The sequence below is a fragment of the Triticum aestivum genome, chromosome 2A (genome assembly GCF_018294505.1).
Source record: "Triticum aestivum cultivar Chinese Spring chromosome 2A, IWGSC CS RefSeq v2.1, whole genome shotgun sequence".
Taxonomy (NCBI): Eukaryota; Viridiplantae; Streptophyta; class Magnoliopsida; order Poales; family Poaceae; genus Triticum; species Triticum aestivum.
The window spans coordinates 8,888,096-8,915,268 of record NC_057797.1 but is presented as its reverse complement, the minus strand read 5'-3'; the positions used below and the strand labels follow the sequence as shown (position 1 = coordinate 8,915,268).

At 46.9% G+C, this 27,173-nt stretch overlaps 3 protein-coding genes and 1 pseudogene across 4 annotated transcripts; 1 reads left to right on the top strand and 3 right to left on the bottom strand.

Moving 5' to 3' along the window:
- Nucleotides 1-1,850: 1,850 nt before the first annotated feature.
- On the bottom strand, nt 1,851-7,123 carry LOC123191288 (uncharacterized; annotated as a pseudogene).
- A 1,781-nt stretch (nt 7,124-8,904) lies between these two features.
- LOC123184215 (uncharacterized) lies at nt 8,905-10,853 on the bottom strand. Of its 2 annotated transcripts, XM_044596372.1 has the most exons (2): nt 10,458-10,853; nt 9,690-9,976 (listed from the first exon to the last, which is right to left on the bottom strand). In XM_044596372.1, exons 1-2 carry the CDS (start codon nt 10,752-10,754, stop codon nt 9,905-9,907), a joined length of 369 nt encoding a protein of 122 aa, XP_044452307.1. In that variant the 5' UTR covers nt 10,755-10,853; the 3' UTR covers nt 9,690-9,904. The 2 variants fall into 2 exon arrangements, with proteins under 2 accessions (XP_044452306.1, XP_044452307.1); XM_044596371.1 differs by having other exon boundaries at nt 8,905-10,851.
- Nucleotides 10,854-22,213: 11,360 nt separating this feature from the next.
- LOC123184214 (uncharacterized) lies at nt 22,214-25,964 on the top strand. Its single transcript, XM_044596370.1, has 3 exons — nt 22,214-22,476; nt 25,087-25,137; nt 25,638-25,964. Exons 1-3 carry the CDS (start codon nt 22,245-22,247, stop codon nt 25,670-25,672), a joined length of 318 nt encoding a protein of 105 aa, XP_044452305.1. The 5' UTR covers nt 22,214-22,244; the 3' UTR covers nt 25,673-25,964.
- Nucleotides 22,934-24,752, bottom strand: LOC123184213 (uncharacterized). The gene has a single exon (XM_044596369.1). The coding sequence runs from the start codon at nt 24,659-24,661 to the stop codon at nt 23,165-23,167; it is 1,497 nt and encodes a 498-aa protein (XP_044452304.1). The 5' UTR covers nt 24,662-24,752; the 3' UTR covers nt 22,934-23,164.
- Nucleotides 25,965-27,173: the final 1,209 nt, after the last annotated feature.

The window sequence follows — 27,173 nt, the reverse complement described above, 5'->3', positions numbered from 1 at the left end:
TTCACCGTGAACTCGGCCTATGCGAGCAGATTTTGGGGTCGGGAGGTGGTGCCCACATCAAAGCTGACTTGGAAGTCTAGGACGCCGTTGGAGTGTCGCTTTTTTGCGTGGTTGGCCCTCAGAAACCGGTGTTAGACCTCGGACCGGCTAGCGAGGAGAGGTTTACCGCACCAGGACACGTGCCTGTTTTGTGATCAGGAAGAAGAAACGATAAACCATATTTTGCTCACGTGCGTGTTCGCCAGAATGGCGTGGACGCGCATAGGTGAGGCACTTGGCTGAGCAGATTGGAAACCAAGGCAGGATGACAAGCTCGGGGACTGGCTTGGCAGCAGGAGCACGGATGGGACAACGAGGATCAAGGACCTACGTACAGTGATGTTACTTGTAATGTGGGAGCTTTGGAAGCATTGAAATGCCATTGTTTTCGACGGCGTTTCCCCATCGATTGAGAGGCTCATCCAGAAGGTGAAGTCTGCGGCCATGGTATGGGCTAAGGGAGGGCTTATCAAGAGGGAGTTAGGGAGTTTCCAAGGTAGTTTGTATAGGTGGGCTATGAGGGAGGAGTAGGTTATGTGTATCTGGGTGGAGTGGGTGTGTGCTAAGCGCCGCACAGACGTGTAAATGTAACTGTTGATGGAGGCTTTCTTTGCTGTTCTTCTTTAATATATGATATGCACACTCGTGCATATTCAAGAAAAAAAAAGTAGAATTATGTCGTTGGATTCACTTGGTGACTCCTGAACCGTCGATGGATCTTGAGTGAAGGCGGCCAAGCGAATAATGATTTTCTCCTGTTTTGGCCAACTTAGAGTGTGTTCTGTATGTTCAGAAGTTTCAAGAGTCCTTCAGTACAGACTACAGACAACACTTGAACACTACTTCTTTCCTTATTTCAGAGTTTCCTTAAGTAGCTTCAAAGTAGGCCAGGTTCCGGGTTGTTTTCCGAAGGCAGGAAGAAATATATAATCTAGTCATTTATTGAAAAAATAGGCTTTTGTTTATTTTATATTCCAAAAATAATTAATTTCAAAATTAGTTTTTTAAAAATTAAAAAATAGCTATTATTGGTGCTTTTTAGCAAAGATTATTGGGTTTGGTGTCTTCAGGTTCTAATGCTAAGTGCAAAAAAGCTTGGCCCAGGGAATGATTAGGCCTAAGAGAATCCTTCCCCCAACCCCCAATTTGCTGTGCCTTCGATGTGTGGAACCCAGTAGTCAGTGTCTACCAGCGATGAATCCTTTCACTAATCCCCAAACCACCATGGCGGCCACCGGCGAGCTGCCGACTTCAAGTCCGGAGAGGGAGGTGCCTGGCTGGGTCGCCGGGGACTCGGGGAGCACCTAAGGCTGGCGCAGGAACCTCGCCGAGGGCATGCTGGATGCAGTGCGACGCCGCGATGCGTGCTCCCCGAGTTCGTCGAAATGGATTCCTCGGTAATTTCAGTTCAGACCTGTTTCGATTTCGTAAATTTTGCAAAAATATTACTGATCTTGTGGGAGGCTCTGATTTTTCCCAGCGCCTAGCAGACTGTAGTCTGACCTGATCTCATTTTTGTGGCGTCCGCATCCCCAGCACAGCACAACACAAATCAGAGCGCCATCCTCTTTTATATGTAGGGTTGCCGTTGCTTGATTAGATGGAGTGGAACCATGGAGCTTACACACACGCGGTATTGTTACTTGGTCCATTGCAAGCTCATATGTACTGGTATCAGCAAAACATACTACGAGTTTTCCCTCTGTTTTCCCCTTGTCCATGCTATAAGACAATTAGGGTCAACCATTTACTCTGAAATTTATTCAGGTATGAAATCCCCCCATACAAATTCACGGTTCGTTAACCGAGATCTATGATAGATTTCGTTCAATAGTATACAGGAACACATCTGTTGCAGATCCTGGGTGAGGCTCGGGCGAGAGGAAGGTCACGAGAGAGAGGAGAAGATTTATCTGGAGAACTCTATGTGATTCATTCCCAGCTGCAAGATGTATATACAGATGCTTTTACAGTTTTCACCCTCTACAGTCCCACAATTACAAGTAAGTCCTACCAACAACATCTGTTTATCATGTATTAAGAAATACAACAAGAGTTACATTTACACGAGTTCTCAAACAAAATTACATTGGCACACCCGGTAGCTTCCTCCCTGGCAAGACACTACCTTCACGTGTATCCTGAGCATTACTTGTAACAAAATAAGTAAATGATTTAGGAGCGGGTATCCTTGATTCCCATGAAGTTAGAATAAAATCTCCTTCCGGTCTAACCCTTGGATCTGCTAGAAGTCCCCCCAATGTCACACTTGGTGATTCTTCCTTGATTGGAACATTACTTGTATAACGTGTCATGCTAAGTGGATGCAAAGCAATGTCGTTATGTCCACTGGATGGCCTTGTTCTACAAGCGTGCTTGGGTGCACACCATACAGGGACAGGTTTCTTTTAACATATCTTGTCCCCTTGTCCAATATGCAAGGCCAAAACTGAACACTGAAGTTCATTCTCAACGCATACGCAAAAATATTTGTGGCGATTAGTGAGCCTTGCTTGTGCAACTCCTTGGGAACTTCATCTGCTATTTGTGCTATTTGTACTAGCCGTGGATGTTCTGCCGGGTCTACACTCCCGAAGGCCATTGTCTTAAAGAGGTACCTCAACTCATCATAAGACAGAACACTTATGAGAATCGGTTTCACCGATCCAAATCGGGCTAATCTTTGAATTCTACCTACAATGATGATTTTGCTTCCTCTGCACATTCTTATGGAAAATGAGTAGAAGACTTTCCAGTCTTCATCGCATACATCAGAATCAAACTCAATAACTACCAACATCGTCATCCCAAATGTTGTCCTCCCGTGGTCCCGTATTCTCAAGAGGCTGTCTCCATTCAGGTGCAAAACAGAAGAGAAGCGGGAGCAAACCCTTTCGTCGCCACACACGTGAGCAACCAAAGTTTTCTTCCCAACCTTGACACCACCTATGATCGAAAGAATGGCTGGTGCATCACCAGGAGGGTTGTGTTGCAACAAGAAGCTAAAAAACTTTTGCTTTTCAGCATGTCGGCCGAACATGAAGTTGTCGGTATAGAGATAAATGTCATATGACCTACGAGACATGTGCTCGCATCCATCCAGAAGCACAACAAATTCTACCATGTTAGCAACGGTGACCTCTAAGCTTTCCAAGGCACCACTGGCGGAGCGTAGTGGAGATGAAACTGGGCTACGACCCCCCCTTTCCGAAGTGAATTTTTTTTTTACTAGGTATGCTTGCGATCTGGCCCAGCCCATCAGGAGATATGTCCACTGTCCACAAGCCGCAGCCCATTTGCAGCACCACTCGACAGCACAGATCGAGACACCAACACCTGGTTGTGAGTCAATGAGTTGTTCCCCAAATCCCCAATCCCCACCCTGCTGCCTCCCTGCCTCCGCGTCCGGCATCGCCGCGTCGGCGACATAATTCCTCAACGACGGCGGTCGGCGGCGGCAACTGACGACGGCTGTCGGCGGCGGCAACTGACGACGGCAGTCGGCGGCGTTCCCCTTCTCAGTCGGCTGCTCAAGTGACCGCACCCGCGAGCGGCGGGCCCAGTGGCCAGCGGCCACACGCCCACCGACCCACACCCAGTTCGCCTAGGTGCACAGTGGCTCCTCCTCCTCTGCTCGTCTAGTTCACAGCGCCAGCTCATCCGCTTCTTGCTATTGCTAGGTACAGTGACTGATTTAGGGCTCATGTTGATTAATTGGATGCAAATCAACTGCTGCTACTCACTGCTTCTGTTAATTCCGACGAGTTGAGATGTTTTGGTAACTTTGATGTCTACCCAATTGATTATTTGATAGAAAATTTGATGTTGTATAAATATTTGTTTAGGTAGCAATGGTGAAACAACAGAAGATGCAGTCTTTTTTTAAAGAAAAGGGGATGAGGGATTAGCTCCAGATGCTCTAGCATTGGTGCCATGTATGGATGGAAGACATGCTGAAGATGCACAAGAAGGCCAAATGGAAGATGATAATGTGCAGGAAAATCAGATGCAAGATGATGATGTGCCGGATGTAGAACAATGAGCAAACGAACATGTCACTTTTCGAGGCATTGAGTTGTTGGAGCGAGATCCTGCACTACATCCACAAATTTGGCAGTACCCCCCAAACCAAAGAGATGAAGTACGAAGAGCTTACTTGAGGATGGGTTCCAATCAACCTAAACGAAAGAAATATAAAGCTATTGGAAAACCAGGACACAAAAGACGTTTTCAGTACAGCTATTTTCGTGATTTTCCATCATGGCTGGAGTATTCATTGACCTCTCATTGTGCATATTGTCTGTATTGCTTTCTCTTTAGCAAAAATAGAAAGAAAAGAGGTGGGTTTGATGTCTTCACAACACAAGGTTTTAATAATTGGAAGAAAGTTCATGATGGACAGAAGTGTGCACTTTTAGTTCACATGGGATCAGGTCCTTGCTCACAACATAACAATGCAGTGAGAGATGGCCATGCTTTATTGGATCAGTCAAACCATTTGGCAAATATCTTTGATGTGAAGACCATGGGGGATAAAGAAAAGGATCGTTTAAGGCTGAGAACTACGATTGCGGTTGTAAAGTGGCTCACATTTCAGTCTTGTGCTTTAAGAGGCCATGATGAGAGGCCGGAGTCAAGAAACAGAGGTAACTTTCTTGAGATGTTGAAGCTTCTTGCAGAATTCTGCCCTGATGTTCAAGCTGTAGTTCTTGGCAATGCTCCACAAGTTTGCAAATACACATCACACGAAATTCAAAATGAGATCTTGAGCATTTACGCTATGAAAGTCAGGGAGCATATTCGAGCAGAAATTGGGGACTCAAAGTACTCTATTCTTGTGGATGAAACATGTGATGTGTCCAAAAGAGAGCAAATGGCACTAGTTTTCAGATTTGTTGATAAGATGGTTATTCCCAAGAAAGATTCTTTCATCTCATACATGTAGCCAACACAAAAGCACTGACACTAAAGATGGAGTTGTGTAAAGTATTATCCAAGCATGGATTTGGTGTACAAAATCTTCGAGGCCAGGGGTACGATGGGGCAAGCAACATGAGGGGAGAGTTGAATGGATTGCAAGCTCTATTCATTAAAGATTGTCCCTATGCATATTATGTTCATTGCTATGCTCATCGGTTGCAACTCTCCCTTGTTGGTGCAGCAAGAGATGTGGTTCCAATCACCCAATTTTTTCAGAAACTTCACTTTGTTATAAACACAGTTGACTCCTCTTCAAAGCGACATGATGAGTTGCATGACGCCCAGGTGGTTGAAATTGCACGCTTGCTTGCTATCGATCAGATTGAAACAAGCAAAGGAGCCAATCAAATACGCTCATTGAAGCGACCAGGAGAGACTAGATGGGGTTCCCACTTAGGTTCGATTTCTAGCCTTATGCATATGTTCAATCCAGTGAGAGTTGTTCTAGAAAATCTAGCCGCAGATTCATCAGCTGGAGCAAACCGGGCTGATGGTGATACTTCTTTCACTTACCTGACCTCTTTTGAGTTTGTATTTATCCTATGCATGATGAAAGAAATATTGGAAACTAGCGAAGATCTTGGGAAGGCTTTACAGAAGAAAGCACAAGACATAGTAAATGCAGTTCGTCTAGTGCATTCCACAAAAGTACTTCTAGAAGAGATGAGATCAGATGAAGGATGGGAGTTGTTCATTGGAAATGTTGTTGAGTTCTGTGTGGAGCATGATATAGATATTCCAGACATGGAAGAACTATACATTCTGCGTGGTGGGCGTGCTCGTCGTCAACCTGAACACTTTACTAGAGAAAGGTATCTACAAGTGGAGATATTTCGAGCAACAATTGACAACCAACTAAATGAATTGAATCTTAGGTTCAATGAGAAAGTGATGGATCTCTTATCCATTAGTGTTACATTGATTCCAAGAAATGGATTTACATCATTCAACGCTAAGGAAATATGTTCAATGGTGGAGAAATATTATCCGGCTGATTTTACACAACAAGAGAGATATGGGTTGAAGATTCAGCTCAACCATTTTGCTGCAGATGCTAAAAACAGTGGAGACTTGAAGAAGCCCATCACCATAACTTCTTTATGCCGATGCCTTGTTGAGACAGGACGAGATAGAATTTACAATTTGCTTGATAGGTTGCTTCGATTGCTTGTTACTCTCCCGGTTTCCACTGCAAGTGCTGAGCGTGCTTTCTCGAGCTTGAAGATTATCAAGTCAAGGCTACGTAATCGAATGGAAGATGATTTTCTTGCAGACAGTTTGTTGCTACAAATTGAACGAGAAATTGCATCAAAAATTCCTTGTGAAGATATAATTGCTGATTTCAAAAGTAGGAAGAATAGAAGATCGTATCTTTAGTTGGCAGTAGTGCTAGTTGGTTGGCAGTAGTGCTAGTTGGTTCTGTTTATTGTCTTTTGGTCATTTGGTGTCACTACTGTTTGGTGTGGTCTGTTCTTTTCGAGCACCAAAATTTACCTATCAACAATGCTCAGGTATGTGTGAACCTGCTTGTGAACCTGCTGTATTTGTGTGTACAAGTACAATATATATATATATATGGTCCTCTAATTTTCCTTGCATATGTTCTACAACTTAGTAGTTTTTTATGCATATGATGTGTTCTTATATGAAATCGGCCCCCTCTTGAGATTTGCTCACGCTCCGCCACTGCAAGGCACCATGTGACTCGAGGCGCATTGCCTGGACATCCTTCTCAGTTGTTGTTCGAGGACGCTTGAAAGGAATGGCTAAATACAAGCTGCAGCTAGGTGAGTCGTTGATGCTAACCTTGTCGAAGCCTGCACTGTCTGGGAGAGTTCGGTACCTCAGGGTGTCCAGCATGCGGTGTCCTCTGTACATAGCCTCGGAGAGCATCTTTAGCTGCATCAGCATCCTGGAGTTGACTATGTAGCTCGCATCAGCCTCCTCGACGATGGTGTTGACTCTCATCAGGAAGGTGCTGCAACCTCTCCATCAGCTTCTCCTCCGAGCTTGAATGGCTTGAGTGGTACTTGTTCATCAGAAAGGGGATGAACCGGCTCATAAGTTCACCTGCAACTGCAGATATGGCAGCCTCCTTGGCCATGATTTTATGGGGGGAGCTGCTGGTCGGTCTATCTGTACAAATAAAGCACGCCGGTCTCTGCCAAGTCTTGCAGAGACTTGCAAAATTTAGAAGTCTCCAAGGAACATTGACTGCAATGTGTGGGTGGGTGAGACCTGGATATACTTGTTAAAACAAAGATTCTCCGAACAACTTGGTGGGTGGGTGCCAATTTAAAGGCCCAAAGACATGTCCAGGATCCTCCAACTTTCCAACCAGCATGAAAATGAATTGTCCGGCCAGTATTTGAAATATTCAATGTGCCGTCTACTATTGCAAAGTTTGACCATGGAAATTGTCTGGATTTTTCCAGATGAACTTCAGTGGAGAGGAGCAGCGCAGCTCATTAACAAGGAAATGATATATATATATATATATATATATATATATATATATATATATATATATATATATATATATGCCCTATTGCCCTTTTATCCTGGTCAGTGATGATAATCACAACTTTATACCTTAGTAATCTTTCTGAGCTCATGTAATAGTTTGTGTCTGCATTTGCTCCTTTGGTTTCATTAGAACCTAATCAATCTCTGTGTTGCTCATTTCATACTAATTCAGTTTTTAATTGGGAAACTGTTGCGCCTTGTGCGTTCTTAGGGTGTGTTTGGTTTGTGTCATCAGATGGAACGTAGGAGGTCCGTCCCGTCCCTAGAGGTCATTCTCGTGTTCGGTTGGGTCAAGGAATCAGAACCCACTCATTCCTTGGAATGGCATATTCCTCCTAGACCCGGAACGCGCTTGTACCTCAGAATTTATGTTTGACATATGCTTGAATGTATTTATAAATTGTTCGTGTTGCAAATAAAATTCAAATGTTTTCTCAAATTTGAATACTCTGTTGCTGAAAATACAAAGAGTTACAATTATCCATACTGTTGCTAAAAAACATTCCATTCCAACTCTTAAACCACACACCAGAACATAACCATTCCATTCCATCTAATACCCATAACCAAACATAGAAACGGAACCAACCCATTCCCGTGGAATGGAGCCATGGGATTCCATTCCACTTTGTTTTTGAACCGAACCAAACAGACCCTTAAATTCCAGGCTTTACCTGACGTTGATGTCCACAATGGTAAAAATTGAAAAGCAAATAGTGTGAGCCAACTTGGTTTTGTTATTAAAAAACACTAAAAGTATTCTTCGTTATATTTTCTCCGTGTACTGAGTACAGTCAGAACAATTACCGAGTCATGAGACAGTCTAAAATTGAACAGTAAGGCCTCAAAGAGGACCGAGTGGCCCAAAATGATTTCCCGCCAAAGATTAGCTGGTTCAGTTAAGATTAGCGGCTTAAACTGGGCTTAAGCAATAAACTAGAGACAACAAGGAAATGATAAATGATGAGTAGAATCATGCCATTGGATGCACTTGGTCACTCCTGAACCGTTGGTGAACATTGAGTGCTGGCGGCGAAGTGAATAATGCTTTTCTCCTGTTTTGGCCAGTTTTAAATTTAAAGTGTGTTCTGAATGTTCAGAAGTTTCAGAGTCCTTAAAATAGACAACACTTCAACAAATATTACTATTTTCTTATTTCAGTTAAGTTTTCTCACCTTTCTACATTTATCAGGATTCATTCAATGGTGCGAGATGATGTTTGTTATCTAGAAAGTGAATGAACAGGATTCATTTGATCTGATACTACAGTTTTATTCTCTATTGAGATCTCCAGAACATTTAGTTGATCACTCTTTAAAATGGTTTTTCCATGGCCACACAAACACATCTGTTTTTCATGTATCAGAAGTACAACGAGGGTTACATTATGCGAGCTCTGAAAAAAAAAAGTAGATTGGCGCTCCTTGTGCTTCCTCCCTGGCAAGGCATTTTGTGCCCCTTTCTTTCCTTCCTCCCTGGCAAGATGTCATGTTCGACCCTCGGTGGGCTGCTCATTTTTGCTAGTTTGGCAGGACATAAACCATTGCAATGGTATATACACTATGCCTGCACATGATGGGTCAGGGGCCCAAAGCGGCCGCCCTCCTCCCCTGCCCAAGGGCAGGGGAATTCTTGGATGGTAGAATATACAGCATTGAAATCTCTAACACATTAGTTGAATGGTCTATAACACATGCATTTGTCATGTATCTAAAAGTACAAGAGTTTCATTACACAAGTTTTCAAAAAGAAAATTAGATTGGCACTCCTTGCCGCTTCCTCCCTGGCATGACGCTACCTTGATGTGCAACCTGAGCACAACTTGTTACAGACTTAGGAAATGATTTATGAGGGGGTATCCTTGATTCCCATACGATTAGAGTGAAGTCTCCTTTGGGTCTAACACTAGGATCTGTTATAAGATCCCCAAATGTCACACTTGGTGATTCCTTCTTGACTGAAAAACTAGCACTATAAGGTGTCATGCTAAGTGGATGCAGAGCAAAGTCCGTTATGTCCACTGGGTGACCATGGTACATAAGCGTGTTCGGGTGCATGCCATAAATGGCAAGGTTTCTTTTAACCATTCTCATCCCCTTGTCCAGTATGCAACGCCAAAACTTAACATCAAGATTCCTTTTCAACACATCTGCATACGCATTTGTGGCGACAAGTGAACCTTCTGTACCGTGGAACCTCTTGGCAAATTCATCTGCTATTTGTACTAGTTGTGGATGTTCTGTGGGGTCCTCGCTCCCGAAGGATAGTGCTTTGAAAAGGTATCTCAACTCGTCGTAAGACATAGCACTTAGGAAAATCGGTTTCACCGATCCAAATCGGGCTAACCTTTGAAGTCTACTTACAATGATGATTTTGCTTCCTCTGCCCATTCTTGTGACCAATGAGTGAAACCTTTTCCATTCATCATCACCTACATCAAAAGCAAACTCAATAACTACCAACATCTTCACCCCAAACTTGGTCCTTCCACGCATCAAAAGGCTGTCACCATTCAAGTGCAAAACAGAAGAAAAGCGTGCGCGGACTCTTTCATCGCCACACGCATGAGCAACCAAAGTTTTTTTCCCAACTTTGGCGCCCCCTATGATCGGAAGGACGGCTGTTGCCTCATGACCAGGAGGGTCGCTGTGCTGCAACAAGAAGCTCAAGAGCTTTTGCTTCTCAGCATGTCGGCTGAACATGAAGTTGTCGGTGTAGAGGTAAGTGTCATAAGGCCTACGTGACATGCGCTCGCAACCACCCAAAAGCATAACAAATTCTGCCATGTTAGCAGCAGCAGCTTCTAAGCTTTCCAAGGCACCGTCCGACTCGAGGCACCTGGCCCCATCGGCCATCCTCCGAGAACGCTTGATTAAATACAAGTGGCTGTTGAATGAGTCGTTGCTGCTAACCTCGTCGACGCCGGCGCTGTTTCGGAGGGCGCGGTACATCAAGGTGTCCAGCACACGGTACCCTCCATACATGGCCTCAGAGAACATCTTGAGCTGGGCTAGCATCCCGGAGTTGGTTATGTACCGCCCGTCTGCCTCCTCGACGACGGTACCAACTCGCAATAGGAGATGCCGCAGCCGCTTCGCCAGATTCTGCTCCTTCGATTGTGCATGGATGGAGGAGTGGTACTTGCTCATCAGCAAGGAGATGAACCGGCTGACAAGTTCGCCTGCGACTGCAGACATCGCAACCTCCATGGGCAAGGATTGATGAGGTAAAGCTGTTGGGCGGTCACTGGACTAATTTAACTAGAATGGGCTGGCCTCTTGCCAAGTCTTGCACAGACTCTTGGCAAAATGGTGAAAATTCTTCAGGGATGACTAAGACTGTTGACTGGGACTTGAGTGGTTATGCGCGGTGATATTTTTCTAAACGTCCAAACGCGTGACAAGGAGAAGCCAACTTGTCCAAGCCACATGAACTTGCGCAAAGAACGGGTTGTAATCGCATAATTATTAACTCGGATAATATGGAGATGATCGAGACCATGAATGAAGGAGGACGATCGTCGGGGGCAGCAGTTGCAATTTTTTATGACTGTTTTCACTTAGCTTGCGATTTTTCTATTTCTAGATTCGAGCATTGTAATAGAGAAGCAAATAAAGTTGCTTATGAACTTGCCAAGTTGGCTAGATTTTCATTCATTTCTGATTGGCTCGAGGAACCACGTAATGCAATTGTACCAATCCTCATAAACGATGTAATGATTATTTCTAATGAATAAAGCTCGAACTTTCTTTAAAAAAAACTTGTCCAAGCCACATTAATTATTGTTACATAAGAAATTGTACATATCTAATTATCTGTCCACTCGTCTTTTGTTGGATATTTTGATTCAATTATGTGTGCTCTACTCTAGCAAATTCTGACCTTGGAATTTCTTGGGATTTTTCTAGATGAGCTTGACTGGAGACGCAGGGCGCCACTTGGTTTTTTGGCAAAGAAACTTTTGTGGGAGATGTTACGCGGCATGGTGAACGATGATGAGAACCGCGACTCCATGCCTGACTCCTTTAGTATCTTCAGAGGCCGGTCGGTCAGTCAGTCAGTCCCCGTGTGGCTTATTTTTGTGCTGGTTTAGTTTAGTTGATCTGGTTTTGTTCCTGTGATCAGTGGAATATATCCTATTTGGCGCAATTCTTCCATCTGGTTTTGTGAGGTTTCTAGAATGTTTCAGGCCTGTTTTTTTCGGTCTTTCTTTTCTTTTTTATTTTAAAATCCAAGAACAAACAAATCCCTTTTTTCCGCTACCTCTACGCTCCGCTCCGCTCCCCCTGCGCTGCGTCGCCCGCTCGGCGGCGCCACCCCGCTCGGCGCTTCCTCCCCCCTGCTGTCCTTTCCGATGGCTACCGCGGTGGCCCACGTTCCGCGTCCAACCTCCCCATCTCCGGTCTCCTTCTTGGAGGCCCTGCTTGCCCCGGCGGATCGTGCGGATGCGCCTTCCCGGCCGGAATCTGGGGAGCCTTCAATGCGCGCGCTGCGGGTGGCGGGGGGGCCTGTTGGCCGGCTTCAATCTGCTGTTGTCTTGCCTGCGCAGTCGTCTTTAAGGGCCACCGACAGCCAAGAGCACATTGATGGTGGTGGGTGGAAGATGGTGGGAAGGGGGAGGCGCCCCCCTTTTTACCAGCGACCTCCGCCGCGTCCCAAGCCACAGTTCTCCCACCTCAAAGAGCTGCTGTTCTCCAAGGCAAGGGGGAAGTGTTTCAGGTGTCTCGAGCCTGGTCACCGGGTCGCAGGCTGCACCAATCGTGCTCGCTGCCTCCTCTGTGGCGCGGTGGGGCATAGGGCGAGGTGGTGTGGCGGCGAGCAGCCGTCAAGGTCAAAGCGAGACAAGGAGCGTGCTGAGTCGGTGGTCGTCCTTCCACCGCCTCCACCAGGCCCCCCGCCAAGCTTCGCGGTCCGGGCTCCGATGGAGGCGCCTGCGACCGATGCGGCGGTGAGGCGTGGGCTCGTCATCGCCACGTCGAGGAGGTCGGCGGGGTAGGCCGAGGCGGAGCGGAGGCTGACCAGATGCGCGGTGGTGGCGGTGGTCGTGGGGTCGGCAAGGCAGTTTGAGATCGTCGACGTCAAGAGGGCGGTGGCCATGAAGTTCCGGATTGACAAGGAGGCGGTCAAGGTGTCCCTCCGGGCACTGGGGGAGATGCTTCTCCTCTTCGATGACACGGCCGTCCGCGACAGGGTACTTGCTGGCTGTGGGCCGCTCGTGCTGGGAAGGATCTCGCTTCTGGTGGCGCCATGGTCGCGCTTTCGGCGCGCGTCGCCGGCCAAGCTGCTCTACAAGGTGCGGGTTTGTCTGGAGGGGGTGCCGGAGCATGCTTGGGACATTGAGTCCGTGGCCTCGCTGTTCGATCCTTCCATGCTCATCGACGGCATCGACCACGAGGTGCGGTGGGAGCAGGAGACGGGCTGTTTCCGGCTCTGGGTGTGGATGGACGCTGTGGAGAAGCTCAAGACTCGCGGAGTGCTTCAGCTGGAAGAGCCGATGGAAGAGGGTTCACCCGGGATGCATTTCCCTGAGCTCAACATCACACAGGAGGTGTCGCGGCGCTGGGGACAGGTGGCCATGCTCGGGCATCCGGTGCTCATCCACCTTGACCATGTCATCGACTTCACCTGCCCGCCGAGCCCGGACAGTGGGATGAGCTGCGACAATGGGATCAGCGGGATGCCGTCGGAGGACGGAATGGTGCCGGATTGGCCAGCTAGGTGGGGCTACAGATGGTTCCTCAACTATGAAGATGGAGACTTCCCGCCGCCGCCACCGCGGGACTCCGTCCACTCCAGGCTGCGCTTTCCTGACGCCAGTGGCAATGGTGGAGGAGGAGGGCGGCGAACCTATGGCAGCGGCAGTGGGTTCAGGCAGGCAAGTGTTGGGATGCAGCAGGCCGAGCAAGGTGGAAGATCTCACCAAGGGCGGGCTGGTTCGGGCGGAGGAGCTGGAGGCGGAGGCCGGAGACGCTGCGGATGGCCGGAGGAGGGCTTGGCCGTGCCGCCGCTGATTGACATGGTGGAGGCGAACGGGGCTCCGGCGGCTGTGGACCCATTCGCGTGCGCTCATGGCGTCCTGGGCCTCTCTGTTTTGCTGTAGCAGGGGCTACTGGCCGCGCCTGGGGTGCCCACAGCTCAAGATGGCATGGGCGAGGGTGGTCAGCGGGCTGTGGAGGAAGAGCTTCTTGCCCCCTTTCGTGAAAGTCTGCGGGAGCTGAGCGAGGATCAGCCGGAGCAGTTCTCTGTCCCGCTGATGGGAGGAAACGAGGGAGGAAAGCCTGAAGAGGAATGGGGACGACGCCAGGCGACGCGGCGAGCGACGTGCATGGCTGTTCCCATGCAAGAGCAGAGAGTGGTGCAGAGGCGCCCACCTCGGTGGGGCCAGATGGAAAGGAGGAGGTAGATGCTCGCTTCATGATTGAGGAGGCGGCGGGAGGTGGGGAAGGCTGCGTGGAGTGAGTGGGCTTTTTTGGGGCGCTCTCGCCTCGAGAGGCACCGCCTGGGGACCTTCTGCTCCTGGGCCGCCAGCTGGAGTCCGGAAGATCCAGGTCACAAGATGGAACGGAGCCCATTTCAGAGTCGGCCGCTGATGGGATTGTGGGTGGGCCGGACGAGGCTGAGGATGAAAACGCGGCGCCGCCTGATCCACTAACGAACTTCCTCATCTCCTGCTCCGCTCCCCCACCCACAGCTCTGCTTCCCACGTCGGCGGGCGGCGGCGGCCGCACAGAAGGCCAGGCGGAACCACCCTCCAGAAGAAGCAGTGGCAGGCTGGCTGCCAAGCCTACCGCGGGCTGGTCCACCATGGACAAAGTGAAGGTGCTTCTGCTCAAGAAAAGTGGCATCTGGGAGGAGGGTTCGCCGCAGGTGGCTGCATCCGCGGCCGATCTGCAAAGGTACAGGGAGCTGTACAGGGAGCCGCTACCGGGTGGCTTCATTGCGGCGATCGAATCGCTAGTTGAAGCCGCTGGGAAGAGCAAAGGCAAGGAAGATCGCGGGGCAGGTCAAGCGATCCGTGTCTGACCCGCTTGGGGTGTTCGGCTGTGTGGATTTGTGTTCGATCCATGTTAGTGTATGTTGTTGTTCTCTGTCGTAGGCGCGATAGCGCGACAAGGGAGGTTCCTGTCTCCCAAGTCCATGATGTGGAGTCGGGCTTTGTGTTGCCCATCACTGAATGTATGTCTGCCAGATTCAGAGCTGAGTGTGTTTTGGATCCTTTATGGATTTCGCCGTCCTGAATTGGAATGTGCGGGGATTGAATAACCCTGCGAAGAGACGGGCGGTGCAGCTGTTTGTTGCTGAGCAAAATTGCAAGATTGTCTGCCTGCAAGAAACAAAAATTGGTGACATGACTAGAGGTCTAGTGATTGAAGCCTTGGGGCCGCGTTTCGCTGATAATTTCATCTCTCTGCCAGCTAATGGATCCAGAGGAGGGATTCTCATTGCTTGCTGCGACGACCACGAGATCACAGTTGAGCCGCTGGCGGCCGGGATGCACTCCGTGTCAGGAACTGTGAGGAGTAGGGCCAATGGGATGTGTTGGTCGATCACTGGAGTTTATGGACCTCAATCTGAGGAGGACAAAGTTCAGTTTATTGAAGAGTTAAAGAGGATCAAGCAGCACATGTTACCTCGCTGGATGGCGCTCGGAGATTTCAATATGATCTGCAGAGCAAGAGACAAAAGCAACAACAATATAAACTTGCGGATGATGGGAAGATTCAGGGCTGCGATTGATGATCTGGAATTGATTGATTTTCCGCTTTTGGGAAGAAGTTTCACTTGGTCTAACGAGCGCGGAAATGTCACGCTCACCAAGATTGACCGGATCATGGTGACGAGTGACTGGGAGGCCACCTTTCCTCACTTTCAGTTGTCCCCTGCCTCGTCTAGTGTTTCTGACCATTGCCCGCTGGTTTTGAAAAGGATGGAGATAACCAGGTCCAAAGCATTTCGCTTTGAAAACCATTGGTTGAAGTGCCTGGAATTTTTGGAGATCGTGCAGCGCACATGGGCGAAGGAGGTCAGATCTGGTGATCCCATACGGGTGCTCCACACAAAGCTCTTTAGAACTGCAAAGGCTCTCAAAGCTTGGAATAAGCAGAGGACCCAATGGGCTGTCTTCGTATCGGCATTGGCTAATGATGTGATTTTCAATCTGGACTTGGCTCAAGAGGAGAGGGAGCTCTCGACGGAGGAGAGACAGTTGTGGGCGCGACTAAAGGCAAAGTTGTTGGGGCTCGCAGCAGTGGACAGAGCTAGATGGCGCCAAAAATCAAGAATAACTGAAATTAGGGAGGGGATGCCAGCACGAGGTTTTTCCATCTAAGAGCCTCTGGAAGGCGACGGAAGAATTACATCCCTACGCTAAATGGGGCTGACGGTCCAGTTTCAGAGCACGAGGGCAAGGCCAAGATCATCTTTGACAGATTCCTGGGGCTTATGGGGACTCCTTTCGGCCGCTCGGTCAGGCTAAACTGGGATTTCCTGGGGCTGCCGTCAAGAGATCTAAGCCACCTTGAGGGAGTTTTCTCTGAGCAGGAGTTGTTGTCTGCGGTCAAAGACACGCACGGTGAGAAGGCGCCTGGGCCAGATGGTTTCACCGGGGCCTTCTTTAAGGAATGCTGGGCAACAATCAAAGTGGACTTGCTGGCTGCTGTTAACTGTGTGCACAGCCTGAGAGGACAGAATTGGAACATCATCAACACAGCCAATATCGTGCTGCTACCGAAGAGAGAAGGAGCACAAGACGCAAATGATTTCCGGCCTATTAGCCTCATGCATAGCATTCCCAAGCTGGTTAGTAAGATGCTTGCTACGCGGTTGGCGCCTGAGATAAATCACCTTGTTACCCACAGCCAAAGCGCTTTCATCCGAGGACGATCAATTCAGGATAACTTCCTGTACGTAAGGAATGTGCTCAAAGCTGCTCATAGTGCTAGATCCCCGCTGATGTTCCTCAAGATAGATATCGCTAAGGCTTTTGATTCAGTCGGTAGGGCTTTTTGCTTGAGGTTTTGGAGGCGATGGGTTTTGGGCAGCGATGGAGAGATATGATTTCTCTCATTTTGTCGTCCTCATCCTCAAGAGTTTTGCTAAACGGAACACCTGAACTTCCGTTTGCGCATCAATGTGGGTTGCGGCAAGGAGACTCTCTGTCGCCGCTGTTGTTTATCATCGCGATGGAACCGCTCCAACGTTTACTAGCCTTGGCCACGGAAAGAGGCATCCTATCACCGCTCAAACTGTAGATGGCGAGGTTCCGCTCCAGCTTCTACGCGGATGATGCCGCGCTCTTCCTCAACCCCGTGCTGAATGACTTTATTGCGGTTCAGGCCATTCTCAAGATTTTCGCGGATGCATCGGGCTTAAAAGCTAACATACAGAAGTCGGTGGCCTACCCCATCTCCTGCGCCGTCCTTGACCTACTGCCCTTAATGGCCGTTTTTGGTGGACAGCAGGGGCACCTTCCGTGTCAGTACTTGGGTCTGCCTTTGGGGGTGCGTAAGCCAAAGAGGATTGAGATGCAGCCTCTGATTGATAAGATCGCGGGAAAGTTGGCCCCAAGGAGGGGACGGCTGCTCAACAGAATGGGAAGGTTGATCTACACCAATTCGGTGGTGACGGCTACTGCGACATTCTTTTTGACAGCGTTTCAGCCGGACAAGTGGCTGATTAAAAAGGTGGACAAGCTTAGAAAGAATTTCCTCTGGGAGGCGGATAACACGTCAATAGGCGGGAAAAGTTTGGTAAACTGGAAGCAAGTTTGCTCCCCAAAGAAATATGGAGGATTGGGCATAAAGAACATCGACTGTTTCAGCCGAGCCCTGAGATTACGCTGGGAATGGTACAGATGGGAGGAGAGAGATAGACCATGGAAAGGGACAGATACGCCATGCGATGGTGTTGACAAGCAGCTCTTCTCCAATTGCACCACGATTTCTCTGGGAGACGGATCTTTGGCAAGCTTTTGGAGGGACAGGTGGTTGAATGGTGAAGCTCCAATGGTTTTGGCACCTGCGGTGTTCAAACTGGCCCGCTTCAAAAAAGTTTCGGTCAAACAAGGAATGCATAATGCTAAATGGATGCAGGGGCTTAACAGGATAAGCAATGCCGAGGAGCTGCACCAGTTTGTTCAGCTTTGGAGCAAGGTCCAAGGGACAACTTTGTCGACGGAGAAAGACACCATCATTTGGAACCTCACGGCCAATGGCTCATATTCGGCCTGTTCGGCATATGAGGCTCAATTTCTCTCTAGGATTGAGAGGCCATGGTTGGCCAGGGTGTGGACGAGCAAGATGGAGGGGAAAGTGCGGTTCTACCTATGGCTCTTGCTCCAAAACAGAAACTGGACTGCTGACCGCTTGCAAGCAAGAGGCTGGCCCCACAATGATCTTTGCAAGCTATGTGATCAGGAACCTGAAACTGCGAACCACCTCGCTCTGCACTGCTCTTTTGCCAAAGAGGTTTGGTTCCAGTTCCGAGACTCTCAAAATGCAATGTTCGCTGCGGCCGACGAGGCGCGGACTGTGGGTGAGTGGTGGGAGAGGCTCTGCTCCGCCGGCGGATCGAAGGAGCAAAACAGGCTGAATATGACCGTGGCAGCCTACACTGTGTGGAACCTCTGAAAGGAGAGAAATCAACGAGTATTCGAGAATAAAGAGTTGCCTGCTACTGCTCTAGCTGGGCTCATCAAGGATGACATCAAGTGCTTTGGGGAGGCAACTAGAGGGATTCCCTTTGTAGGGCCGTAATTTTTTCTGTCTCCTAAACCTCACGTTATAATGTGGGATGCGACCTCCTCTCGTTGGTCCATCCGTTTCTGTATGTCTTCTCTTCTATAATGCAAAGGCAGAGCTCCTGCTATTCCCGTCAAAAAAAAATCCAAGAACATATTTGTAATTTGCAGGGTTTTTAAAATATTGTGATTTTTTTAAAAATATGTAAAAAATCAAATTCATGAGAACTTTTTAATTTCGTGAACTTTTAGTACAGTTGATTATATCTCAGTTTTGTTGCGTCCTAGACTCTTAGTCCATCCATGCAGCGTAACCTGATCCTAATCCAGTTAGATTTTTTTGGGGGGGGGGGGGGGGGGGGGGGGTGAGGGAAGACTGAATCTTGTGACAAGAAACAAACATGCATCAATCAATGATTTGCCGTTGCTTCTTCAGAAGCATATTGTAGAAAATGGCATGCCCCCAAATTTTGTCCTGCACATAATAGGCAGAAAGAACCCACGCATTGGATGGGCAGAGAACACATATACGTAACAAAACACGGGGATGGGAATTTATGATGAAAGTGATCATATAGCTGACGAAATTAAGGGTACTTCTGCATGTATGTATTTATAGCATTAATGATGGCAACATCCTTTCCATGGATTATTCCACAAGTTGTGTGCTTAAACCTTTTAAGCAATAAAGTGCCATTTATCGAAAAAAATCCACAAGTTGTGCAGTTCTGTACGCAACTACGTACCCGTTGAAGTGGATGCTTGTGTTGCTTATGGAGTTAAAAAGTACAGATCCAAAGGCTAGCTACTTGGATCTTTGTAGTTCTAGGAAAGCGACCAAATGAGGATATTTCACAGTTGTTGTGTATAAATGCCAGCACACGTACTTGTCACGACTACGGGTATGTAGTAAAATGTCATAAAATGAGATAGCAACGTTCAGCCAATCAAAACATGCGTCCTGGTCGTGGGTGATAGCTCAGGGTGTGTTTGGTTCAGGTCATGGGGTGGAATGTAACGGGTCCATTATGTTCCTAGGCCCGATTCCTGTGTTCGGTAGCAGCAAAGAATTGGAATCTACCCGTTCCTAGGCTAGATTCTTATTCTTATTGTAGTTCATTAATATTGAATTTCTCCAAACCCCTTCATTTGGGTTCTGTTCGCAACTTCTACCGTCACAGAACAAATGATTTTCTAAACGTCCATACACAGGTGACAAGGACAAGCCAACTTGTCCAAACCACATTAATTGTTGTTACATAAGAAATTGCACATATGTAATTATCTTTCTGCCTGTCTTTCGTTTGATCTTTTTACTCGATTATGTGTGCTCTACTCTAGCAAATTCTGACCGCGGAATTTCTTGGGATTTTTCTAGATGAGCTTGACTGGAGACGCAAGGTACCACTCGATTTTTTGGCGAAGAAACTTGTGCGAGATGTTACGCGGCATGGCAAACGATGACGAGAACCGAGACTTCATGCCTGACTCCTTTGGTTTCTTCAGAGCCCGGTCAGTCAGTCAGTCCCCGTGTGGCCTATTTTTGTGCTGGTTTAGTTTAGTTTGACCTGGTTTTGTTTCCTGTGCAAAACTGGAAGCTTTCTACCTACCTGAAATTGCTTTTGTCTCTGTAATCAGTGGAGTATCCTATTTGGCGCAATTCTTCCATCCGGTTTTCTGAAGTTTCTAGAATGTTCCAGGCGCGTTTTTGGTTTTTCTTCCGGTTTTTTTTCTTTTCCTGTTCATTTTTTCTTTTCTTTAAAGAAATCCATGAACATATTTGTAATTCGCAAACTTTTTTTCAAAATTATGGTTTTTTAATGTGTGAACTTTTATAAATTCGTGATTTTTTTCAAATCCATGAGCACTTTTTAATTTCGTAAACTTTTAGTACAATTGATTCTATCTCAGTTTCGTTGCATCTTGAAGAATAAAGGACAAATCTGCATACTTTGCATGGCAGCAAGCTGGCCCATCTGCAAGTGATCTTAATGGGTTCAAGTGGGCTCTGACAATTGAGACTCTAGATCAGTTTTGGGCTGAAAATTGAGATTCTAGATCGGTTTTGGGCTGAAAATTTCGCTGCTGGTAGATAGGTAGGGTTTTAGTCCTCATAGGAGCGGCGTTTGGACGGATGACGACGCTCCTTCTTCGAGTCAGTATTTCGGACTTCGATCCTTCTCAAGTTTGTCCGTTGGGACGAATTAGACAAAGCTCCGGCACAAATTCCTGCCAACTCCTTGGGACAGCGAGGTTAAAGTTTCTCGTCGTGTGTACGCAACAACGACATTTGGTGGCAGGTTCTTCAGATTGATTCAAGGATTCCACGGCGACGACTGCGACTCCGGGGCACTTGTCCTTAGGGACACGTGTACGAAGACTTCCTAGTTTTCATCGACAAGGTCAGACCCACTTCGGTATGGGGACGGTGACGGCAGCTCGTTCCCATGGCGGCAATGGTCTGTGGACCTCGATGTAATTTTTATTATGTTTGAGGTACTTTGTACTTCCGGTGAATCTTTATAATAGATCTGATTCTTTTCGTAGAAAAAAAAACTACTCACTCCGTCCTGAATTACTTTTCTTAAATTTGTCTAATTACAAATTTATATAGACACATTTAGTGTTAGATATATCCATATCTATACAAAACTAAGGTAAGTATTTTGGGAGGGAGGTAATACGTGTATATATATACCTCATGTACTTCCTCTGTCCGAAAATACTTGTCAAAGAAATGGATATATCTAGACGTATTTTAGTTATATATACATCCATTTTTATTCATTTATGCGACAAGTATTTCCGGACGGGGGATGACAAGATATTAGATGCTCCCTCCGTAACTTGATACTCTCTCCATCCGGAATTACTTGTCGCATAAATGGATGAAAATGGATGTATCTAGAATTAAAATACGTCTAGAATTAAAATACGTCTAGATACATTTGTATATACTATCTAGAATTAAAATACATCTAGATACATTTGTATATATATTTGTATATACTATTTGTATATATATACATTTGTATATATATACCTCATGTAAAAAATACTATCTGTATACCTGAACATGATGATATTTATTTTACTTTTATTGGATGATAAGACATGGCAAACAAGGAGTTATAACTAGATGGTGGCCGGAAGATGTACAACCAAATGTGATGATTTCATCATTAACATGCCTTCTTATATACGGGTCTGACAAATCCTCCAAGAATTGTCTATGTGTCTTTCTAAAGAAAAAAGAAGAATTATTTATGTCTTATTTTGCGGGTGTCTTAGTTTTCGTGATCTCACTTGTGTTTATCATGTCCATATATTAAGAAAACTAGAAAAACTCCTCGTCGCAGGGTGCAGTTACGGCACCGAAGCAACGACCCCCCCCCCCCCTCCCAAAGAGTTGGGGCTAACCCTATGTAGACTAATCCAATATCATACTAGAGAAAATTCAAAAAAAATATCATACTAGAGGGGAGGTCTCCGATCCGTTAGTGGTATGGTGGCCTCACCACGGGATCGCCACAAGCGTATCAAACCCTAGATAGGTATTGGAAATTATCTTGGTGTTTAAAATCCCGGTGTTATTTAATTCTCTTAACATTTGTGTAACCGCGCTCTAAACCAAAACGCCTTCAAAATTGAGCTACGATGCTTTAGGTCAATAGATATTAATCCGAAAAAAAGGTGAATAGATATTTGCTAGTATTTGATTAAAAATCCCAAAAAAAACACCTTCAAATTTGTGACCTCTAACGCTCAAAAAAGAAAAAGGAAATGTGGCCACGGAAATTGAAGGGAAGGCCCATCTTGCCGCTGACGCGTGGGACCCACCTACACAGTGCAAATCTTGCGGGGGCAAAACCGTTTTTTTTCACGTAAGAAAATAGACTTTTATGTTTGCCGTGGGGCCCAGTCGTCAGCGCCCAGTCCATCCCCAATCCCCTTCTTCCCCATGCGGCGCCATGGCGGCAGGACTGCAGGGTCGCCGCGTGCGCCGGCGACGCCAAGCACGCAGCGTCGCCGTCGTGCCTTCGCGCGGTTCCACGGTGGTCGCCGACGCGAAGTCGGCGGAGGGCGGGAGGGGAGGCGCCTAGCCCGGTCGAGTACGAGCTGGAGCCTCGCCGCCGGCAACCTCGCAGACGGAGCGCGCCGCCGCGGAGCTCCGACAGTTCTTCGAAATGCCGGTAATTTCAGTCTCAAACCTGTTTCATTTTCCCGAATCTCGCCAAATCTACTGGTTTTTAAGGACTCCGGCACCTAAGCAGACTCCTTGATTTAATCGTGTCTTGTAATTGCAACTGCACATGCATAGAGTTCGGTTTCTTGGTAGTATCAAAATGCTGGTCAGAACCTCCTTCTTGTTGGTTCAGTTTCAATCCACCTTACCGAGACGAGCTGGTGATAGTGGGGAGGTATCTGATCTGCCACCTTAGATGATGTCGTTACCTGAATTCGCTGTCCAAGAAGAGTAGGAGGGGTCGTTGGGTCTGATGAATTTGGCCTTGTTTGTTTGGGCTTGGGCTTCGGCTTCGGCTTCGGCTTCGACAGAATCAGCTGTGGATCTGATAAATTTGGCACTGAAGTACACCGTGACGTGATTCAGCCCAACACACTGAAAATAGCCCGAATCAGCTTTCGGCTGATTTTTCAAAGCGGTTCTACAATGGCTGTTTGTTTCAGCTTCTGCTTTTTCAAAGCTGAATCTGTTCCCTAACAAAGCTGAAACAAACAGGGCCTAGTAATAGTTCGTCAGTATACATGAACACATTCCTTCGCCGCATATAAAAGATTACAACAAGAGTTACGCATTACACTAGTCTGAAGCAAAAGTAGAATCACATTACACCAGTCTGAAGCAAAATTAGAATCACATTACACTAGTCTGAAGCAACATTCAAATGGCACGCCTCGGCGCTTCCTCCTCCCCGGCAAGGCACTGCTACTACCTTCCTGTGTATCCTGGGCACGACTTGTGACATAATGAACAAATGATTTATGTGGGGGTATCCTTGATTCCCATGCGACCAGAGTGAAGTCGCCATCCGGTCTGATGCTAGGGTCTGCTACAAGCGCCCCTAACGACACACTTGGCGATTCCTCCTTGGGTTTATACGGTATCATGCTAAGTGGATGCGAGGCGAGGTCCGTTATGTCCACTGGCTGGCCTTGTTCTATAAGCAGGGTTGGGTGCACGCCATACATGGACAGGTTTCTTTTGACCAGTCTGATCCCCTTGTTCAGTATGCAACACCAGAACTGAACATCGAGATTCCTTCTCAGCACATCCGCAAACACATTTACTTCCACAAGTGAACCTTGCACACTGTGCAGCACCTTGGTGATTTCATCTGCTATTTGTACTAGCCGTGGATGTTCTACCGGGTCTGCGCTTCCAAATGCCAGTGTCTTGAAAAGATACCTCAACTCATCGTAAGATAGAGCGTTAAGGAAAATTGGCTTCACTGATCCAAAACGGGCTACTGTTTTAAATTTACTTATGATGATGATCTTGCTTCCTCTGCCCATCCTTCTGAAAAAGGACTGAAAGCTTTTCCAGTCATCGTCGCCTACATCAGAAGCAAATTCAATAACTACCAGTGTTGTCCTCCCAAACATGGTCCTTCCATCGTCAAGCATCCTCAAATGGCTGTCTCCATTCAAGTGCAAAATTGAGGAAAAGCATGAGCGAACCCTTTCGTCGCCACACACATGGGCAACCAAAGTTTTCTTCCCAACTGCGACACCACCTATCACCGGAAAAACTGCCAGTGCATGATCACCAGGAGGGTCGTTTTGCTCCAACAGGAAGCTCAAGAGCTTTTGTTTTTCAGCATGTCGGCTGAACATGAAGTTGTCGGTGTAAAGATAAACATCATATGGCCTTCGAGACATGCGCTCACATCCACCCAGAAGCACAACAAATTCAGCCATGTTAGCAACAGCAATTTCTAAGTTTTCCAAGGCACCATGTGACCCCGGGCGCATGGCCTTGTCGTCTTTCACCATTGCTGTTCTAGAACGCTTGAGGGGAATGGCAAAATACAAACTGCTGCTAGATGGGTCGTCGCTGCTAACCTCGTCGAAGCCTGCGGCGTCTTGGAGGGCTCGGTACCTTGAGGCATCGAGCAGGCTGTGACCTCGGTACATGGCCTCCGAGAGCATCTTGAGCTGCATCATCATCCCGGAGTTGGTTATGTATCGAGCATCCGCCTCCTCGACAATGGTTACAGCTCTCAACAGGACATGCTGCAACCTCTCCACCACCGTCTCCTCTGACTGTGCATGGCTGGAGGAGTGGTACTTGTTCATCAGGAAGGTGACAAATCGACTCACAAGTTCACCTGCAACTGCAGATATGGCAACCTCCATGGCCGGGGTTGATGAGGCACGCTTCTGGTTGGTCTGTGGACAAATTTGACTAGGCTGGCCTCTGGCAAATCTTGAAGAGACTCCTGGCAAAATGAAGCTGCTCCAGGCGTGAGGAGTGGGTGGATGGGTGGGTGAGAGACACGTATAATTTTGTTTAAATGCCCAAGCACTGACAAGGACAGGCCAACTGTCCAAGCAGGATGATAAAATAGAAAAAACTGATCGACTAGTATTTGTAAATATTCACGGTAGGTCCATACTGGCAATATGCACCCTTGTTCTTCCCATTGCAAAAAGTATATTTAATTATCTTTGCATTTGACTTTCTTTTGTGCTCCTTTTACATCTTACATATGCCATATCCCATATAATGTGCAATCTGCTCCAGCAGAGTTTGACCGTGAAAGTTGTTTGGACTTTTCCAGATGAACTTCAGTGGAGAAGTAGAGCGCAACTTGATCATCGTCGAGGAAATGGTATGCACCCTTGTTTATCTTGATCAGTGGTGATGAGAGTCGCAGCTCCATGCTCCAGTAATCTTTCAAGGGTACATGTAGGCCTGTTTTGGCTTCCGGCTTTTGATGTTAAGCTTAGGTGAGTGGTTTGGGTAGTGGCCCAGCTAGCACCCCTTCATCATATTGGATAGGAGTAGCGGCATATGTTGCCAAGATGGTGGATTCAGGTACATTGTTGTAATACTTTGTAAGATCCTCGAGAATAATCAATAAAGTGGCCGTATGCATCTCCCAGATGCAGAGGCCGGGGGTCATCGTCCTTTTCTAAAAAAAAATGTAGGCCTGTTTGTTTGTACATTTGCTCCTTTGTTAACTTCATAACCCGATCAGTCTCTGTCCGACATATATTTTGTGCTAGTTCAGTTTTAAATCTTAGACTTTTGCACTTTATGCATTCTTCTGAGCCGATTTCGATCTACACAATGGTAAAGATGAAATTGTTCTGTGCCTGTAATCCGCAGGATTAGAGCAATCACAGAAGCCTGGGACAGTCTGAAAACGGACCAAAAGCGCGTCATCATTGTAGCCGAAAACCAAAAAGAGGACCGCGCAGCCCAAAGTAAGCTCTTTGCCAATGAGGCCCAAAAAAGTGGGCTTTTGTCATTGCTTTCAGATAGAGTGGTAAACCTGGACGTTCGATGACTTGATGTTGAATATAGTCCCGTCTTTCCAGTTCGTACTCGCACGTCGTCTCACTGGATGCACAAACACATGAACAGAACACGCCACTAACCCGTGGCTTGTTTTATTACCGTGGATATTGTGTGGACCGTGCGACGCGCTCAAGGATTTACATTTCATAACCTTATATAGCATGAGTACAATATACCCTAGAGTGGACATTGTGATGATTCCATATTCGGCTCAAACTATTCGACGCGCATTAGTCCAGAAGGTTAGTGGCTCTAGCTACTATACATATGCAGGAAGAGAAATCTTGCAAGCTAGTAGTGCATGGGAATCAGAGGTGTCATAATCATACTACTGGTGAAATGGGGGATATATATATATGCGTACGTGCATGGTCTAGAGCCTTATACAGAAGCAATAGCATAAGTAGATATCATGATTCTCTTGACTTCTCTTGTTGATGACAAGACATGGCAAACAGGGAAATCGTCCAACTGTTATGCCTCGGTTTTCATTATAAACTGTTCATAGTCCGAGTAATAGCAATCGAACCAGTTAATGACTCAGTCTGCAGGACGGCTTGGATTACTGTCAATAATCACACGAGTAAGGGGGAGGGGCGTAACTGAAATCAGATAGTACCTTATTCCCAATTCGTGCCTTCTGCTTTGCAGTTTTTACCATTGCATTTTTTTTCCAGTACATTTTTCAGGAAGAAAACATAATACTACATCTGATTTACACCACAGAATCCTTTCACGGTGACTTCGGTGCGAGACTTCTAGAAACATGTATGTAATTTGTTGGTCAGAACAGTTGGTAGTACACATTCTACGGTGGTAAACAAAAGAGAACAGAGGATGTGGTAACCCAACTGTTTTGTAACCCTTTCCCTTGTTTCTCATGACTCCTAATGGGAGCACAACCCAAGGAGCTGCTAATTAGAGTGCCATATGTAGCATAGCTAGAATGAAATGCGTTGAACTTGAACAGAGCTGTTCTGTGTTCAAATGGAGAAATGCTGGATGACAGTGGTGCACGGTACACACCTTGTCAGCTCTGCCTAACCATGTCGTGGATTCTTGCATGCTCTGGCCCCATGCTACATCATGTCATGTTGTCATGGAAAATCTACCATTTTTGTAATGAAAATCCACCGTAAATACTACTCCCTCCGTAATGAAAATCCACCAAAAATACTACTCCCTCCATGACATGTTGATGACAAAGTCGTTAGAGCCTGATCGACGACGAAACGTCTTTTGTCAGGTTTTCACATGACGAGCATGATCCCAGCAGAAATTGTATGATTTCCCCTGCTAGGAAGCGCATGGCACCAATGAGATCGCAATAACAAGAAACTAAAC

Excerpts from the sequence above, each read along its gene's own strand:
- LOC123184215 (XM_044596371.1), bottom strand. The coding sequence starts at position 10,754 with ATGGAGGTTGCGATGTCTGCAGTCGCAGGCGAACTTGTCAGCCGGTTC.
- LOC123184214 (XM_044596370.1), top strand. The coding sequence starts at position 22,245 with ATGCGGCGCCATGGCGGCAGGACTGCAGGGTCGCCGCGTGCGCCGGCG. Across the intron at positions 22,477-25,086 it reads GACAGTTCTTCGAAATGCCG|ATGAACTTCAGTGGAGAAGT; the intron begins GTAATTTCAGTC and ends GGACTTTTCCAG. Across the intron at positions 25,138-25,637 it reads TGATCATCGTCGAGGAAATG|GATTAGAGCAATCACAGAAG; the intron begins GTATGCACCCTT and ends TGTAATCCGCAG.
- LOC123184213 (XM_044596369.1), bottom strand. The coding sequence starts at position 24,661 with ATGGAGGTTGCCATATCTGCAGTTGCAGGTGAACTTGTGAGTCGATTT.